The following is a 17,115-nucleotide window of genomic DNA, read 5'->3' on the forward strand; positions in this document are numbered from 1 at the left end:
CTCCCACTTCTTGGAGGAGTGCCTTTACCACTGGGTTTCAGGATAGCAGAAAATGTTTAAACAGCAAACCATTTGCTTTCTTTTCTAGCTTACAAGTACCATTTCAGGTGGAACAACATGTTTTGTTTGATACAAGTGCGGAGTTTTGGGGTTCTACACCCCCTCCCCCAAAAAAAAAACCCCAAGAAGAAAAGAATAACATTTATTTTGGCTGTCTGTTGAATTACTTCCCTCCCTCTTATTTGGCTGCTCAACCGAAAAAGCAATTACTTGCACAATCCTATATATCCATTCTCCATTGACCTACTTTCAGCAGGGTTCCACTCCACGTCCACCTGGGTTTGGCAGCCACAGCAGCAGAAACTAATTCGGCTAGAAAGTCCTGTAAACCACTTATAACATTGGAAGTCTTCCTTCTGTGCCTCCATCCATGAGGAAGCCTTCTCCTGGACAAACTGGCAAGGTACAGATTGGATGTGTGGTCTGCAAGATGGGTTGAAAATTGGCTAACAGGATGCACTCAGAGGGTGGCGATCAATGTTTTTTACTCAGGCTGGCAGGCTGTCACAAGCGGGGTCCCCCAGGGATGGACGCTCTTCATCTTCACAAATCATCTGGATGATGGGATTGAAAGCACCTTCACGACGTTTGCTGATGACACTAAACTGGGTGGTGAGGTGGACACATGGGAAGGGAGAGCTATCACACAGAGGGACCCGAACAGGCTGGAAGACTGAGCCAGGAAGAACAGTATAAAGTTTAACAAAGAAAGTGGAAAGTCCTGCCTGTGGGGTGCAATAAACAAAGAGTCCAGTGCAGGCTGGGACCTGTGTGGCTGGGAAGCAGCCTCGCTGAAAGGGTCCTGGTGGAAAGCAAACTGAACGTGAATCAGCAGCGCACTGCTGCAGCAACGAAGGCAGGTCAGATCCTGGGCTGCATCCACAGGGGTGTTACTAGCAGGGATGGAGACGGGATCATCCCATCACCCAGTGCTTGTCAGCCCACACCTGGAGTACTGTGTCCGGTTCTGGTCCCCACATTTCAAGCAAAACATGGACAATCTGGAGAGGGTCCAGAGGAGGGACAAAGACAATCAAAGGTTGCCCTGCCCTATGAGGAAAGACTGAAGGAGTAAGGTCTTATCTCTCCGGAGGACAGAAGGCTCGGGGGGGCCTCATCACAGTGTTCCAGTACTTACAGTGGCTACAAAGAGAGCAGCGGCTCTCTCTTCAGGGACCTACACGGAGATGACGAGGGGCAACAAGAATTTTTTTTACAGTGAGAACAACCAATCCCTGGAACACAGGAACGTGGTAGGGTCCCCATCACAGGAGGTTTTTCAAGATGCGACTGGAGAGGGAGCTGGATAATCACAGAATCATAGAATGGTTTGGGTCAGAAGGGACCTTAAAGATCATCTAATTCTAACCCATCTCATCTAGGCTCCCTCCCGCGGAAGGCTGGACCGGATGATCTTTCCAGCTCCCTTCCAGCCTGGGTCGTTCAATGTTTCTATGATTCCACACGGACAGGCATGGGCTCCAGGAGACACCTTCAGCATCGCCTCCCTGAAGAAGGAACCCTGAGCAGCCCCAACTCCTGTTTGTCACCCCCACCGGCCCACAGGAGCCGGCACACCAGCTCCCCGTGCCGGGGGCTGAGGGCGAGGCCTGCGCTAACGCCTGCCTCAGGAGGCGCCTTGGGTGAGGCCTCACGGCCCCCCGACGGCTCGGCGACCTCCGCCGCTCACAGATGTCAGGCGGGACACGGCTCTCCGCGCCTCGCCGGCGGCGCCGGGAAGGAGACAAAGGCGGCGGGGCCTGGGGGACGGCGGTGGCCGGGGAAGGGGCTGCGGGCGGGGGCGGAGGGGTGGGTGGGTGGCCGGGCCGGGCCGGGCCCTCAGCGGCCCTTGGCATGGCCTCCCGCGAGCACGCGCCCGCGCCGGCCCTTCCCCCGCCCCTATCCGCGAGCCCGCAGACCTCGGCGCGCGAGAGAGGGGGCGGTGCCGAGGCGGCCTCGCGGCGCCGTGACGGGCGCACTCCCCGCCCAATCGCCGCGCCGGCGGCGCCCGATAGGCACGGCTGCCGGCCCATCGCCGCGCCGCCTTCGGCCCCTCCCCGAGCCGCAGCCAATCGCGGCGCCGGTGGCCGGCGGGGGGGCGGGACCCGCTCCCGGCGCGGGGAGGGGTGTGTGCGGGGGGACGGAGAGCAGAGCATCGCTCGGGTTAGCCGCGCCGGGCTCCATCCCCACTCCCGCACCGCCTCCCCCGCCGGTAGCCGGGCTGTCCCTTCCCTCTGGCGGCCATGTCGTCGCCGTCGTCTGGAGAGCGGTACGAGGAAGAAGAGGAGGAGGACGGCGCCTACGAGAGCCAGGCCAAGCGGCTGAAGCCCAGCACCGCCGCCGAGGAAGGCGAGATCGAGTATAGCGGCGCGGAGGAGAGCGAGAGCCGGCGGGACAAGCCCCCCGCGCCGCGCGGAGGGGGCTTCTCGGGCGGGGTGAGGGACGCGGGAGCCGGCGGGGCGGGGGCGCCTTCCCTCAGGGGGCTGGCGGGGCGGGGGGGGTGTGGAGAACGACACTGCGGGGCGAGGCTCGGGACACCCCCCCTCCCCCGTTACCGGGGGTCGCTCCCCGCGGAGTGGCGGAAGGTGGGACCCCCACCCGCGGCCTTCCCGGGCATGGAGGCGCTTCCGGTGGGGGGGGGGGGGGGGTGGGGTGTTCTCCCGCCCCGTGGTCGGGGGGCGGGAATGGCGAGGGGCCAGGCTGGGGCCTGTCCTTCCCTCCCTCCTCCCCGCGGCGGCTAACCCGCTGCTCGCCGCAGTTGCCGGGGGAGAGGGCCCGAGCTCCGGTCCCGCTGGATAGGCGCGACTCGGGCTCGGCGGTCCCGAGGTCGCCCCTGCTCCCCGGGCAGCTCCTTCCTCGCCTGTGGCGATGTTGCCGTTGCGAGTCCTGTGCTTGCCCCGTGGCTGCTGGGTGTAGCTATAGAAACGCCGAGCGGGGGAAGAAAGCCGGGGAGAGGGTTTCTCCCATCCTTCTGGCTTACCTTTGTGGCTGGCAGCGTGCAGCAATAAGGCTGGTCGTAAATGAGTGCCTCCTTTCTAAATTCGCTTATATTCCTACTTTCGCCTTCCCCCGTGAACAATGCTAATAAGCGTGTGCTGGTCCACTAAATTCTTTTGCTACGTACCTTTCATTCTTCGTGAATTTGTATCTGAAGTATCAAGGTGGTCCTCCACCCGTAAATTTGGGCTAACAGTACTTTTGTGTCTAGTGCTTGATTTCTTAGCTAACTAATTGTCCAGCTGATTGCAACTGTTTTTCTTCTCGATGGCTCGTTCTGTTTCTTACTTAAAAAAGCCAAGATCAAGAAAACATTGATTTAGTGGCAGACGTTGAAATTCAGAATGCCTCTGTTTCATGATTTATTAAAATGAATGTGCTTATCACTGCGATAAGTGAACGAGGGAGCATTTGCTGTTACCGTCTCTCCATCGGTTAAACCTCTTGATGCAGAAGGGTACCTGCTAAATTAGTACAAAAGTTCTCCAATAAACTGCAACAAAGACAGATGTCTGGAGAGAACCACTTTAATTCTATAGTTTCTCGTGAGAGAGCATCATCTCTGTTGCGGTCAAGGGCTAGCAATGTGCTCTGTCTTAAAGGCCAGTTCTGAATGAAACCCATATGCTTGCTTAAGTTATCTTGAAATTTTGTCATGTACGAGAGAGCTGGACATGCAGTGTTACGAGTAGGAACAAGATACTGCTCTTGCCTTTCTTCTTTTCTGCAGTATTTTATGAAGTACAGCTAGTTCTTACTCTTTTCTTTTTTTTTTTTCTTTCATTCTGGCTTCTGGCTGATTTTATTCATGTTGACCTCAGTATCTCAGTTTATCCCAATGAGGGATGCCCTTTTAGGTAACGAGAGCATGGAGCATGTCTGTAACTTTACATTTTGGATTTCAAGAATGGCATGTGCTGAGTCTTGTGAGTAAAGAAACTGAAACAAATGTGTAGGAAGTCAAGAACATGAGGATTTTTAGGCAGTTTGTCAGTTGCAGTGTGCCTCAAGGAGGTGCCTGGTCACTGACTCCGATTTATTGGCAAAGCTGGTCCGCTCTTGGAGAGACAGAAGTTGTCCTGATAAGAGGGAACAAACTGGTTTCTTACGAATAAGCTATAACATCAAGTGGATATGTGAAAAATGAATGACAGAGCACTTTTGTTAGTAACTTTATGTGGGGCTTTTAGTAGCAAAATGCCAGCATCTATTCATTAGAGTTAGTTAATGTGAATTTTAATTTTTGTCTCTAATAGATTTAAAAAAAACATGCAGGGAACTTATTTATTCTGTGTCGTATCTTACTCATTTCTTTCCAGGGAAATGTTCTTAGCTTATAAAAGTTGTGTGTTGTTCAGGGCAAAGGCATATAAGATGAAGGTAGGGTGAGAGGAGGCAAGAAGGTGGAAGTATTCTGCGTTGCTCAGAAGAGAGCAGAAAACGAGTAAGTGAAGATGAAGTAGGAGGAACTACAGGGAATGGGGAATTAGAGAAATGGGGAAATGGATGACTGGGGTAAAAAGAGTGGTAGGAGTCTGGTAGCCTCACTGGTTCTTTTTTACTAACATGTGTCTTAGAATACGGGTGAACTGTACACTCATATGGATCATATGCTCTTTTTGTATAAAAGCCTTTTGTGGTAGGACCCCATGAGCAGGTTGGTGGGGTCTCCCTGCTGTGCTATATTTATTATTGTGGCATTTTCCAGTTCTTCTGGGATTGTTTCATTGAGTTGAATAAGCCCTTCATGCCTCTCAGTTTTGGGTGCTTTTTTCAAATGTTCGCTTAGAAGTCTGTATGCGAGACCCAGATGGAGAAACCCAAAATTTATTTTGCTCTTCCTTTTCCTCTGTTTCCTATTTGTGTGGACACTCCTTATAGCCCAGAGGTGTACCCTCTTCCTTGTGGCTCGTCTCAAGGCAGAGAACCGTGGAGAGCCAGGAACAGACCAGAACAGTTGACTGGGGAGAAGTAAGAAGTGATCTTGCAGAAGTATGCTGTAGGCGAGAGTACGATACGGAAGAATGACTCTTACAGAGGCAATGTGAGTGGTGGTGAAGCCTTGGCAGAGGAGTCAGAATTGCGGTGTAGCAGAGGGTCAGGACACTGGGAGAATGTGGGTTAAGAGCTGCGATTGAGGGTGTTTGGAGGGCCTTTGGGTTCCATCCCCTCTCCCTCCCTTGAATTTCAGTTTCATTGATTAATGTTGTATTTATACAACCTGTATTTTCTGTGGCATCTGTCTGCCTCACTATCTGTATGCCTCACCAGACATACCTATTCTTAAATATTTCTGTGAAGTCAGGAAGATCTGTTATCCCCGTTCTTACAGTTGGGCTGTCTAAATACACAAACGTATCTACAAGCTTCCACAAGGTAAGAATGGGATGTGAACTTGCAGCTTGTCGGCTACTCTGCTGTAACTTCTGATGCGCGGTGTTCTTTGTGGTAAATGGGAAGCAGCTCACTTCGCAACTCAATTACTTCATGTCTGTCACAGGCAGTTGTGGTAACAGTAGCTAGATGGCAGTGAGTTCAGATCTTGACCTACGTGGGTTGTTCATATATCCATTTCTTAAATGTAAGTACATTCTAGAAATCAGTTGTAGAGTGTAAACCATCCTCCCTCCTTTATCCTCCATCTAAAAAAGTAACCGTCACGTTCAGGCTAGTTCTTCTTCCAGCAGCTTGGGTTGAATCTCCTGAGGATGCTGTGTGTTGTGTAGAGTTTTGTTTTGCGGTGTTGTTTGTTTGTTTCTTTTTTTAAAGGGATATTCATATTGTGCTGAGCAGAGAGAAAAATGAATAGAGTATTTCAGTTGTACGGGACCTATAATGATCATCTAGTCCAACCGCCTGAGCACTTCAGGGCAGGTTCAGAATGAGCAGAAGGGGCCAGAATGCAGGTATTCCGTTCTGTAGCAGATACAATCATTGAAAGGACACAGTGATAGAGAGTGCTAGGAAGTGGTATGCATTAAACAAGAAAAACGATACCACAAACTTCACATCTGAAACAAAATTAGATTGCCAGGTAGCTTTCCAGAATATGGAGCGTGATTAACTTCAACCCCGTTCTCTTCCCTAGCCCTCAGTCCCCAAAACCAACCAGACAGCAAATAAATACAGGCTATATGAAACTGGTATATTTTTCTACTGCCATGGAACCTTAACTTTGTCTTGTTTGCTTAGTTCTTCTGAGACACCATCTTACTTTACTGTGTACTGGAAATACCGTTGTCACTGCAAAGCTACAGGAATTCCAGGTGGCCTGGAGAGAGGCGTCTCCTGCACCTCTGTAGGGAAGAGACAGAACTGCTCAAGTCAGGCAGGTGCGATCAGCAGGGATGATGTACGACAGGGCAAACAGCTTTAAGTAATGTCACCATCGTGTAGTACAACTAGCGGTTGAAGAGTGTGTGTGAAATGCTGCGTATCTGCTTATGAAAGCCTTTCCTCATCAGACCATCCTTAGTGGGGGAATATGAAGGAGGAGTGCCATCCTTTTGCAGTAAGGAGAAAAAGAGATGGAGGAGGTAAGCAGAGAAACGGTGAAGGAGCAGATGGTCCAAAAAACGTAGTAAAAACTAATAGAACTAAGGTGAACATACTGACTGGAAAGTTTCTGGAGAAAGGATAAGGGACACATTTGTGTGGAAACAGTTGGTGAAAAATTCTCTAATCAGGAATTGGTGAGCAAGAGAGACATCATCTAGAGCCCATGGTGACCTTCTTCCTTTTTGTAATGGCAGATCATAATTCATTAGCAAGAAACCAGTGATATATTTTAAAAGTTGTCTAGAACTACATAGATCACCAAAGAATGGATGTTGAAATGCTACAGTTGTTCTTTGAAGCTGCTTCTGTTGCAGTCTTACGTATGTGAATTAACTTGTTTGTGCTTCACCTGCTTGGTTGTGTCGACACTTTCCGTTGTGCCTCTGCTGTCTACAGAGCTCGCTTTCAATGTTAAGCATCTTAATGTTCCTAGTTTCTTTCTTGAGGGAAACCTTTTCTGTCCTTGTTACTGGTCTTGAGCACTTAGAAAGGAAGTCTGTTTCCATTATCTGTTTAGTAATTGCATTTTCTGTCCAGCTAATGATTCTTCAAGAAATTGTTACTGAGCTTTCAAAAACCCTTAAGTCATATATGTTAATGGGTACAGCAGTAACGTTAACTAATCTGTTCTCCTGACTTTGGTGGACCGCGAGTGTTGTGTTGGAGTTTTGCATGGCGCTTTTGTGCCATCGTGGGAGTTGGAGTTAGTGAAAGACTCATTTGTAAGCAGAGAAATACTGGGTGGTGGTGAATCTGTGTGTGAGCAGATGCTTTGTTGTAACCTTTGTCTGTGTGCCAACTGTAGCACATGTAGTTTTCAAGATACAGTGAACGTGAGATCTTGGTCAAAACCCTCTATTTTTCATCTCTGGGAAGAAATTATGGCAGCGGTTGGATGAGTTGTGTATATTCTGACCTCGGCTGTGGAGATGCTTTACACTTACAAACACATTTGATTTTTCATGTGGTCTAGTTGTTTTATTTCTCCATCTTTTGGAGGAAATCAAGGATCATTCGAGATTTGCTCGATACGGCAGCTTGGTAGCAGCAAAATTTGTTAGATAATATGCACGTCTGCCCTTTGCGAAGACTTTTTTGCACTCAAACATATGCCTGTGGCACATGCTCGTGTCTTTCACCAATATGCTCTGAATGTTAGTTTGTGGCTTCCTGGCTCTGGACTGACTGTGCTCGGTTCTTGTGCTGCTGTTTACTGCTGCTCTTTAGAAACTATTTTGAGTAAAGCAGAGTCCCTCCGATTTGGCCATTTATAACGTCTAATGGTTTTATACGTATGAATTGGTTTCTGAAATGCTATGTAGATAAGGCCTTAATTTCATGGCAAGTGACTAAGATTTTTGTGTTGGGTTTTTTTTTTTTTGTTTTTTACTTTTTTCTTTTTTACTTCCACGCTTCTGGAGCTTCTGTGCAAGTTACTGCAATAGCAGCAGTGTTATGACTTTTGATTGTTGCTAAATCTCCTATTCTCCAACACCCTACTACAGGATGCTTTCTATGTGGTGTTATGGGAGAAGGAAATTTGTCTTGGAGAGCCCAGTGCTGCTTTACCTAAAAAAGAAAGCAAAATTTATATTTGCTGATGGCTCTGGGAATAATTCTAGTTGCAGAAGTGCGGACACCTGTATATGTGTGTGTAAGTCGTGTATAATGGATTCGAAGATGCAAGTATAAAAGTCATAATTTTTTTAGACAGTTTGTACTATTAGATTTATATCTTCAGTAGGTGAGCTTAAATGGACTGCTAATAAATAAAAATACAAAGGGGTCTGCATGACAAAGAAACATGAACTGAAACTATAACAGAAGGCTGAACTGGGAAGGGGAGGGAGAGCGAGATATTATTCCATTATGATCCACTTTCTGCAAAGCTTGACTTGATGTATGCGGGTACTAATTAAGTCAGGTACCTCTTTGTAGTGGGTCTTTGCTTCAGTGAGAAAATCATTGCTTGTATTTGCCATTTGATTAGGCAGAAATATTTTTAGGTGAGGTTTCTTGAATGCATTAAAGAAAACAAAAGAAAATGCATACCCCGAGCGTTAACTGGGATCTTAATATAGTAACAAGTATGCAGGGCAATGAATTTAATGATTTAATAACTTCTGACTGTTCTGTAGACTGTAAATAAAGTAAAGGTGCCTGCTATCTTAACGCCTTAGAGGCTTTGCAGGAAAACCCGGTAATTATTGTTAGGTTTTTTTGAAGGTTTCCTTAGGTCCTTCTTTCAGCTTTGACGAGTGTATATGCGGGTAAAGAACAGATAAGCTAAAAATAAAAACCTCTGTGCTGTGTAGTTCTGTTCCTTCTGCAACTGCCCAAGTATTTGCAGTTCAAAGTATTAACCTTTTATGACTACTTGGATCCCTGCTACCACTGTAGACCTTAGCCGATTAATTCAGGATATATGTTATCTTATGCAAATATCACTAGCGGTGTTTTCCCACCATCGTCACTGCTGTTATTCAAAGAAATGTGTTGCCACTTAAAATGCTTTCATACTGCAAATGAATAAAATGTAAGTTAAGCTTAAAAAAATCGCACAGCAGATTGTTCTGATCTCTGATGAAGTCTGAGGGGCTGGCTTTTGGTTCAAACAGAATGGTCAAATCCTTGATTTAAAGAAAAAATACGTAATTGTTTTGGGAGAGCTGTGTACAGAACACAGGAATTAAACACGCAAGACTCAATTTGTAGTTATCTGGAATGTGTTTGTTTTTTTCTTTTTCTCACTTGAATCTGTAGTTGAAACAGATAGGGAAGACAGGAATGTCTGTCGTAGTAGTAGCAATCATTGTGGTTACTTAATTACTAGAGCTGAATGCTCCTTTGTGTTGCAAATGAGACTCTCTCTAGTTCCAGAAGATACCATACTGGTACTTAGGAAAAAGTGAAAAAGCAACAAGACTTGATCTGTTAGATCAAACACATAGATGTGGTTGCTAAATTTGAATACATCAACTTTACACTGCTGTTGCACGTATGAAATTTGGATGCTGGTAATTATTGTATATTTTAGTGTGCCCTTTATTATCTCTGATCTTTCTCTGTTTATCTCATTATTGGCTTATATCACTTCATTCTTTTTATTTTTACCCCCATGTCTTAGAATAGATAAGGTAAATCTCAGCCGTGCTTCAGGCTTTGTGTGGAAAGATGAGCAGATTCCAACCCGAATTCGTCAGTTGCACAGAACCAAGACTGTCTGAAGTCATAGCAGTAGCTCTGAAAAATGTTCATAGTGGGAATTCTGTGTGCTAACGTACGACGTCTGAATCTGTTCATGGTCGTCAGCCTTGGGGTGAAAAGTGAGAGCGTGCCCATATGGACAGAAATTGCAAGTTTTTTTAAAAACGTATATGAAGAGTGTTCAGAATTAGAAGGGAGGTTTGGTTTATTTCAAGTGTAGTACGAAGCTGGCATTTTCTCGCAAGGAGCTTTCTTCACAGCTCCTTGAGCATTAGAAAAAGAACCAATTTTCATTCAGTTTACTGATGGCCCTTGTTTGTTCTTGCTTTTTAATCCTCCCAGCCTGTCCCAAACAAATATTGGCATAATAAAACAGGAAATGTCAGAAATATTTTAGCTATTGTGTATGTCCAAATATTTTATTTTTTTTATGCTTTTAACAAGTAGGGTGGAAGACCTCCTGCAATTCAACCAAGTGTTAAATAGGCTTATATATATATATATATATAAAAGAAAAATCTTGCCTGTGCAAACACTTTAATTAAATCTGCAAAGCATTTTATTTTAAGCAGACTTCAGCAACTGAACTTGGCAATCTGTTTGGAAAGAAAAGTTAAATTATTTAAAATATGCTTGGATTGTACATTTAGATGGCTGCTTCTGGACCCAGTGTAGTGTCTGCCAAATATTTAACTTTACTTAATGATAGCAGTATTCCTTGTTCTGTGTTTGAATTTTAAAATGTCATTTCGTTGCTAGGATGCCGGGGGAAGTCATCACAAAGTCTCTGTTTCTCCTGTCGTCCATGTCCGAGGGCTGTGTGAATCCGTTGTGGAAGCAGATCTTGTGGAAGCTCTTGAAAAGTTTGGAACCATATGGTATGTCAAGCAGCATGAAGTCATGTCTCTGGACAAGTTGGGAGCATTATTTAAAAGTCTCTTGGACCTCTTTAAATACATGATGGTAGCCATTTGAAAACTAGAACTTAGTTAATAATAAAGCATTAAGATTTTCTAGCTGTGTGAAGATTCTGCGTTTCTGTGAATGGCAAGTCCGGTCAGGCAGAGGTAGACTGTCTCCATGCCCTAGTGTCTGCTGTCAGCCTTCAGTAGCACAGCTAGACCTGGCCTTAATACGAGCTGGAGTTAAATCGAATTGCAGAGCAACACAAGGGTGGTTGACTTGATGTAAGTGAATATCCCAAAAATAAGGATGGGCCACAGAGCAGGTGATGCTTTTTCCTATGGGAGGAGTGCTTGTGATATGTAGGACCTTCAGAATGAGATGGTTATTCAGAGGAAGCCCCTGCAAAGGTCATAAAGCCTAAAGATTCCTCATCTGGGAACAAAATAGTGAAGGTAAATGGGGAGAGCTAGCTTCTTCTGAGGTTTGGGTGCTTCTCGAATAAACTTCTGTTTATTTCCTCTAAGGTAGTTTTGTGTCAAAAATAGTATTTTAAATTTCTTAGCAACAGCGAAGATGTTTAATGTATAAACTTTGAATGTGTTTTATAACTTGCATTTTCTTTGATCCTTTACCTCATAAATGGCTTTAGCAAGTTTTTTGAAACATGAATTGTAGTTCTAGTAAGTTTAGTAAATGATTAACTCTTTGTTGTATTGGTTGAATGTTTTTATCCATTAAACGTTTTCAGGAAAACAATTTATTACTTATTTATCTTATAGCTGCATTTCTTTGTTTTGTAGAAATGCTTTAGAAATGTGTTGACCAGGTTTGGGAAGCGCGAGCAGGGAGACCTACCTTCCCTTTATGTCCTTGTTAGGAATTGTTTGGAAAAAACAAGTCATATATGACAGAGACGGGACTCTGGAGTTGTTATGAGTAAGCATATAGGAAAACTTACCGTAATGTTTCTGTCACCAGCTATGTCATGATGATGCCATTTAAGCGCCAGGCTCTGGTGGAGTTTGAAAATGTAGAAAGTGCGAAGAAATGTGTAACGTTTGCTGCAGATGAACCTGTATACATTGCTGGACAGCAAGCCTTTTTCAACTACTCAACAAGTAAGAGGATTACTCGACCAGGGAACACCGATGACCCATCTGGTGGAAATAAAGTTCTCCTCTTGTCAATTCAGAATCCCCTCTACCCAATTACAGTGGTATGTTTCTTCTTTTTTTTTTTTTAATTTTTATTTTAATAAAATAATAAAAGGCAGGGAGCAGCAATTTCTGTTACGTTACTTCCATTGTGTACTATTTGTTAAAATTGTACACTGTTAATTTGAGTTAGGAATTAAATTCACCTACCAAAGCTCTACATCATCTTCCCCTAAGTAACATGCATGTTCTGCAAGAAAGCTTTTTTTTGAGATGATTCAGTCTTGTCGTACAGATATTTTGCAATACATTTGAGCACTTCAGTGGTCAGGATTTTGAAATGTTTAAGTTGCTACATGCTTCTGAAATATTTCCAAATATGTTGCCACAACATTGAATGTCATTTAGCTTTCAGGCTCTGAGTGGCGTATGTTTGAATAACAAGTAATTTTTCCAGTAGGAGGGGTTACTTTATTGTACTCCTTCATTCTTATGTATTTCCTTTGTGGAAAGTTAAAACCTTCATCTGTTGATGATCACTCCAGTTTGATGGAATCTTCCTCAACTTTTATTTGGGCTGATACATTTTACTTTTCAGTATTTCAAGTCATACCACGTATACAGTTGCATCGTAATTTACTGCCATCTTTTTATGGCACATGTGCATATTTTTTTTAATGATACAGATATTTTTTGCTAATATTTAAGAATGCATGTTTTCTCATGCATTGACTGCTAATATTTTTCATAGAGATCTTATAGTACATGTTGACAGAAATATTTCAGGAAAAATTTAAAAAGTCTGCTTAAAGTAGACTGGCAATACCATGATATAAGCAAGCATAAGTTACTCATTCTTAGGCATAACATATAGGATAGTATGGATCAGTCAAAGTCTTTGCGTTGTGTGGAACCGTGTAATTTAATGCAAGTATTAATATACAGCACATTGAGCAAAACTTATGTTCTGCCATATATTAAATTCTGAGGATGAAGCCCCTAGCATGGTGGCTCCTTTTTGAAAACAAATGATAACACCACCCCCACCCCCAATTTTTATTTTCACTCTGCCCCCAGCTGTTTGTCTAGAGTATACCAATGAGCTCTAGAAGCAGGCAGATGTCCAAAATTACTTGTAAGCATCAGAGCTCTTTGAAAATAGTGTAGACTAGTAGAGTCATAGCAACTGGGAAGAGCAGCTGTACCTGTAACAGCGAGGAATGAGATGAGAAAAATTAAAATTTTGCACTTGACCAATGGGTTCAAGAAGCAGTTCACTTCAGAATGCCTCAGGCAGTTTGCATTATTTAAAACAACAAAACCACAACAAACCCAAGCCCCCCAAAAAGCCCACAAAACCCAGCATCGCCTCTTCTTCAACTCTTTTCTCTCCTTAAATTTGAACTACAGTTAGACAAAATATAAAAATCGCAACCAGTTTTAAGCGGCAAGTCAGAATAGCTGCAATAAACTGTTCCATAGTTCTTAAGAACTTTTCTTTCAAAACAAGATACAGTTTTTGCAGAGAAATTGGTCTGCTCAAGGGCATCTTGTGGAAGAAGCTAAATTAATTGTTCTAAAGTTTCGCAGCAGCTTATTTCCTCCATGACAATTGTGACCTAGTTCTTTCCTAGCAGAATTTTTTGAGAGGACTGTGGGAGCGAAGGGCACGTTAACTGTATTTAATTCCTGATTGCTTTCCACCCCTTTGTGATGGGCGGGCTGGCACTTTGAAAAAGTTTCGCCTGAGCTCCGATATGTAAGTCTTTGAAGTTCTGTTCCCCAGTTTTCTTAGCTGTGGGCAGAACTTTGTCAGGGATTTGTTTGTAAGAATAGCCGAATTTGTTCAAAAAGACCTCCAAGCTATTATCTGCTGGTGCTTCTTAGTTCTCACTTACCTTCTAAACCTCCTCTATGTGCATGAGGAAGGCGTGGTATGCCTTGGCAATTGAAATGTTTTAAACTTAACTATCAACTTCTTCTGAGATTAGGTTGCTGTGCCTCCTTTTTTATGATATTCTAGTATGTATATAATGCAGTGTTAATTTTTTTTCTATAAAATATCCCACGTTACTGTATCTTGTGAATCACTTGATTGATTTGGTAATCTAAACTAGCTGAATTAAAAAAAAAATAAAAATCAAGCTGTCTGTGTGCCTGCTGGCTAACGACACTGATGGCATTTTGAATAGGGTTTACATTTTGAAAGACAACCTTTTTCTTAATTAAGTGGCTGTGAAAGAAATCTTTTGAGAGACAAATTGTGAAAGAAAGTCACATGCATAAAAATTCATGTAATCTGGAGCTGGAAAGTTTTCAGAATTCTTTTCTCCCTAACAAGAGGAAATTGATGGCAGCTGTTTGTGCTATTGAGCTTGCATAGAAAATATACCTATAAATGATCTCATAAATCCTATTTTTTAGGGGTTCATGCTGCTTGAATCCTTTCTAAAAACCTATGTCCATCTTCTGAAAATCTTAAGGTTGACAATCTCCTCTGCCTGCTTCATTTAGCTATGCAAAACACTCACTGGAGTGTCTGGAGCAAGATCCCTGAGCACGGACAATGTTTTTGGTTTCTTGTGTGTTTTTGTTTGTGTGTTTTTTTTGTTTGTTGGTTTTATTTTTTTTTAGTGGCAATATGCCTGTGTATTAAAGCTTATGGTACTTTATATGAGCCAGGAGTTATACCACTGCAGCTGTAGCCAGCATCTTCTTTTTCTAGTTTCTTCTTGTGGAGAGGGAGTATGTGGGAGTGTGTTTGTTGATTTATTTTTATTTATTTATTTAAGAAATCCAGCATGCCCTCCCCCCCCCCCAGCCTTTGCCTCCCAACTGCTCCACTATTCTGCAGAACACGATAATAAATACTATACTTACTCCCCCCCTTCTTCCTCTTGTCCCCCAAATAAACCTGAGGATGTGCACGAAGATCTCAGAATGAACATTTTGGAAGTCTTTGGTTTAGATAAAAAGAAAGGAAGGGAAAAACAGATTGTCGTAGAGTGTTTCACTGAGATGTCAGTGCCTTTGCCTGCTGGGTTTAGCTATGAAGCCAGCTGTCTGGTGAAGCGTATGTGCTTTCAGCTGCTTCAACGTGATCTAACAGGTGAATTGCTTCAAGAAGTCACGGTTTCTGTTTGTTCAGGTTCTCAAGCCTGACTCTTGGGAATTCTGAGTATGGGCATACAGTCACTCTAAAATCAACTTATTTTTCTTGGCCAGCTTCATGCTGGAGACTGGTTTCTGGTACCATGATGTCTGCGTTGTTACGTGTAATCGACTGTTATTTGACATACTCCCAGCACCACATCATAAGCCTGGCCTAATGTGCAGTAAGGCCAGCTTTTCTCCTCTCTGCTTTGTTCCTCTGCAACACTGAAGGTGGTCTTGAATTTCATTGGTACCTTGCAATATCGACAAACGCTGGTGAAACAGCGTTAACAATGAGTTTGCATGAATTCAGTGTTTCCTGCCAGAAGCCTTCTCTGCCTGAAGTGGAGAAGCACGGCAGCCACTTGCAGTGTCTTTGATTCAGGTGAATACCACTTAAATTCTCCTTTTGATAAGCTACCTAAGCTTACATCGTGGACTACCCCTGATTTCTCTTCTGAAAATGAACATGACCGATTAAAAAAATCCAACCCTCAGCTGCTACAGCCTTATGAAATGAAATGTGCTATAATTACAGTGTCACTTTGTCTCTCTGCTTTGGTAAAACTACTGCAGTGCATGCTTAAAAGGGACGACACCTTGACACATGGGTGCAATTACTGGGTTTTAACATAGCTGAAGGTACTTGTTAAACTAACTAATGTTTGCAGGGGTACTTATTATAGAAGTTTTTTCCTGTTTTTCAAATTTGACTGCCTGGACCATATAATCCATAAAAATGCCAATCATGAGTGTATAAATTGCATAGGGAAAATTATAAATGAAAAGCTAACAAGTTGCTCTTTGGCATTTAAATGCCAATGCAAGAAAATGTTCTGTGGACCTGAAGTGTTTGAAATTTCACATCTGAATGCAATATTTTTTTCTTCTTTTGCAGGATGTCTTGTATACCGTGTGCAACCCTGTTGGAAAAGTTCAGCGCATTGTTATATTCAAGAGAAATGGAATACAAGCTATGGTTGAATATCCTTTTTGAGTGTGATTTTTTTTTTTTTTTCTGTAGGTTCTTGACTGTAGATGGGATTTAACATGAGAACGTCAGAAAAAATACTGTGTAATTTTGAGACCAAATTATTTTTTCATTTCTATCTAAGACATGGTAATTTGTAGATGTCTTTAAAACAAAGTAGCACTTAAACATTTCATCTTTATAGGAAAATGACTTTGTCAAGAATGGTCTTGATAACCATGTTTATAGGTGGCCCTCAGGCTAATAATTGCAGACATGAAATATGTCATAGATTTGACAACGCATTATACAAAACGTTTCATGGCTTTTGCCTGTGTTGATACTCAAGAAATAGGTAAGGGATTGCAGAGGTGCGTCTTTACTTCTTCAGACTCTTTAATATATACCGCTTGTCTTACTATTCTGACTTTATTAAAGCACAAGACCAACTTAGGCCTCCTTGACCTGCTTATGATGTGTTGAGGAAATTCCCTGCTCTGTTATCCTACTGTTTACTCTATTTGTAGCATTAAGTTGTACATGGGGTGAATGCTCACAGTTGTTAATGTGTTACTGCGGTTTGCAAAGTCCAAAGTCTGATATGATTATGCCTTAGTTTATAAAATTCTGATAACCCCCTTCCTAGAGACTGATCACCTTCCATTTCTGAGGTGTTTCCTGGACAAAATTGTACCAAAATCTCAGAAATTCTTTTGTGACTTCAGGTGCTAGCAATGCAGCAGGCTTTATTAGGAGGTCACTTCTGTAACATGGTGGCTGCATTGATGATTTGCCAGACAAAAAGCATTACTCTAACTTCCATAAAAGCAAACTCGTTGATATTTATCTATGTTGAAGGGTTAAACTGTGTGTCCTAACAGACAGTAGTTTGACTTACTATGATAGTGGGTTGAATTTGTGGCAAGTGGTGTTGTCTGGATCAGATAATATGCACAGCTGATGGTTATTCTGCATCTTGTGAAAGATTAGGGAAGTTGTAGGGAGGATCCTGCTCATACTCTGAAACTACCACACTTCTGTCCTTTGAATTAAATTCTGCAACATGCCTTTTATTAAAAACAACCAGGAATCGAAAGAAAACTCACCGAT

The 17,115-nt window shown here is 43.1% G+C and overlaps 1 protein-coding gene across 2 annotated transcripts in view; it reads left to right on the forward strand.

Moving 5' to 3' along the window:
* Positions 1-2,153: 2,153 nt before the first annotated feature.
* HNRNPLL (heterogeneous nuclear ribonucleoprotein L like) overlaps positions 2,154-17,115 on the forward strand; it is a 29,053-nt gene continuing 14,091 nt past the window's right edge. The window contains exons 1-4 of one of the 2 annotated variants that reach the window (XM_063328298.1): positions 2,154-2,495; positions 10,582-10,700; positions 11,707-11,944; positions 15,934-16,019. In XM_063328298.1, coding sequence (XP_063184368.1) covers positions 2,304-2,495; positions 10,582-10,700; positions 11,707-11,944; positions 15,934-16,019 — 635 coding nt within the window. In that variant the 5' untranslated portion in view covers positions 2,154-2,303. The remainder of the gene's footprint in view (positions 2,496-10,581; positions 10,701-11,706; positions 11,945-15,933; positions 16,020-17,115) is intronic. The other variant, XM_063328299.1, reaches the window with a different exon arrangement.

Source organism: Chroicocephalus ridibundus, chromosome 3 (genome assembly GCF_963924245.1).
Source record: "Chroicocephalus ridibundus chromosome 3, bChrRid1.1, whole genome shotgun sequence".
Lineage (NCBI taxonomy): Eukaryota > Metazoa > Chordata > Aves > Charadriiformes > Laridae > Chroicocephalus > Chroicocephalus ridibundus.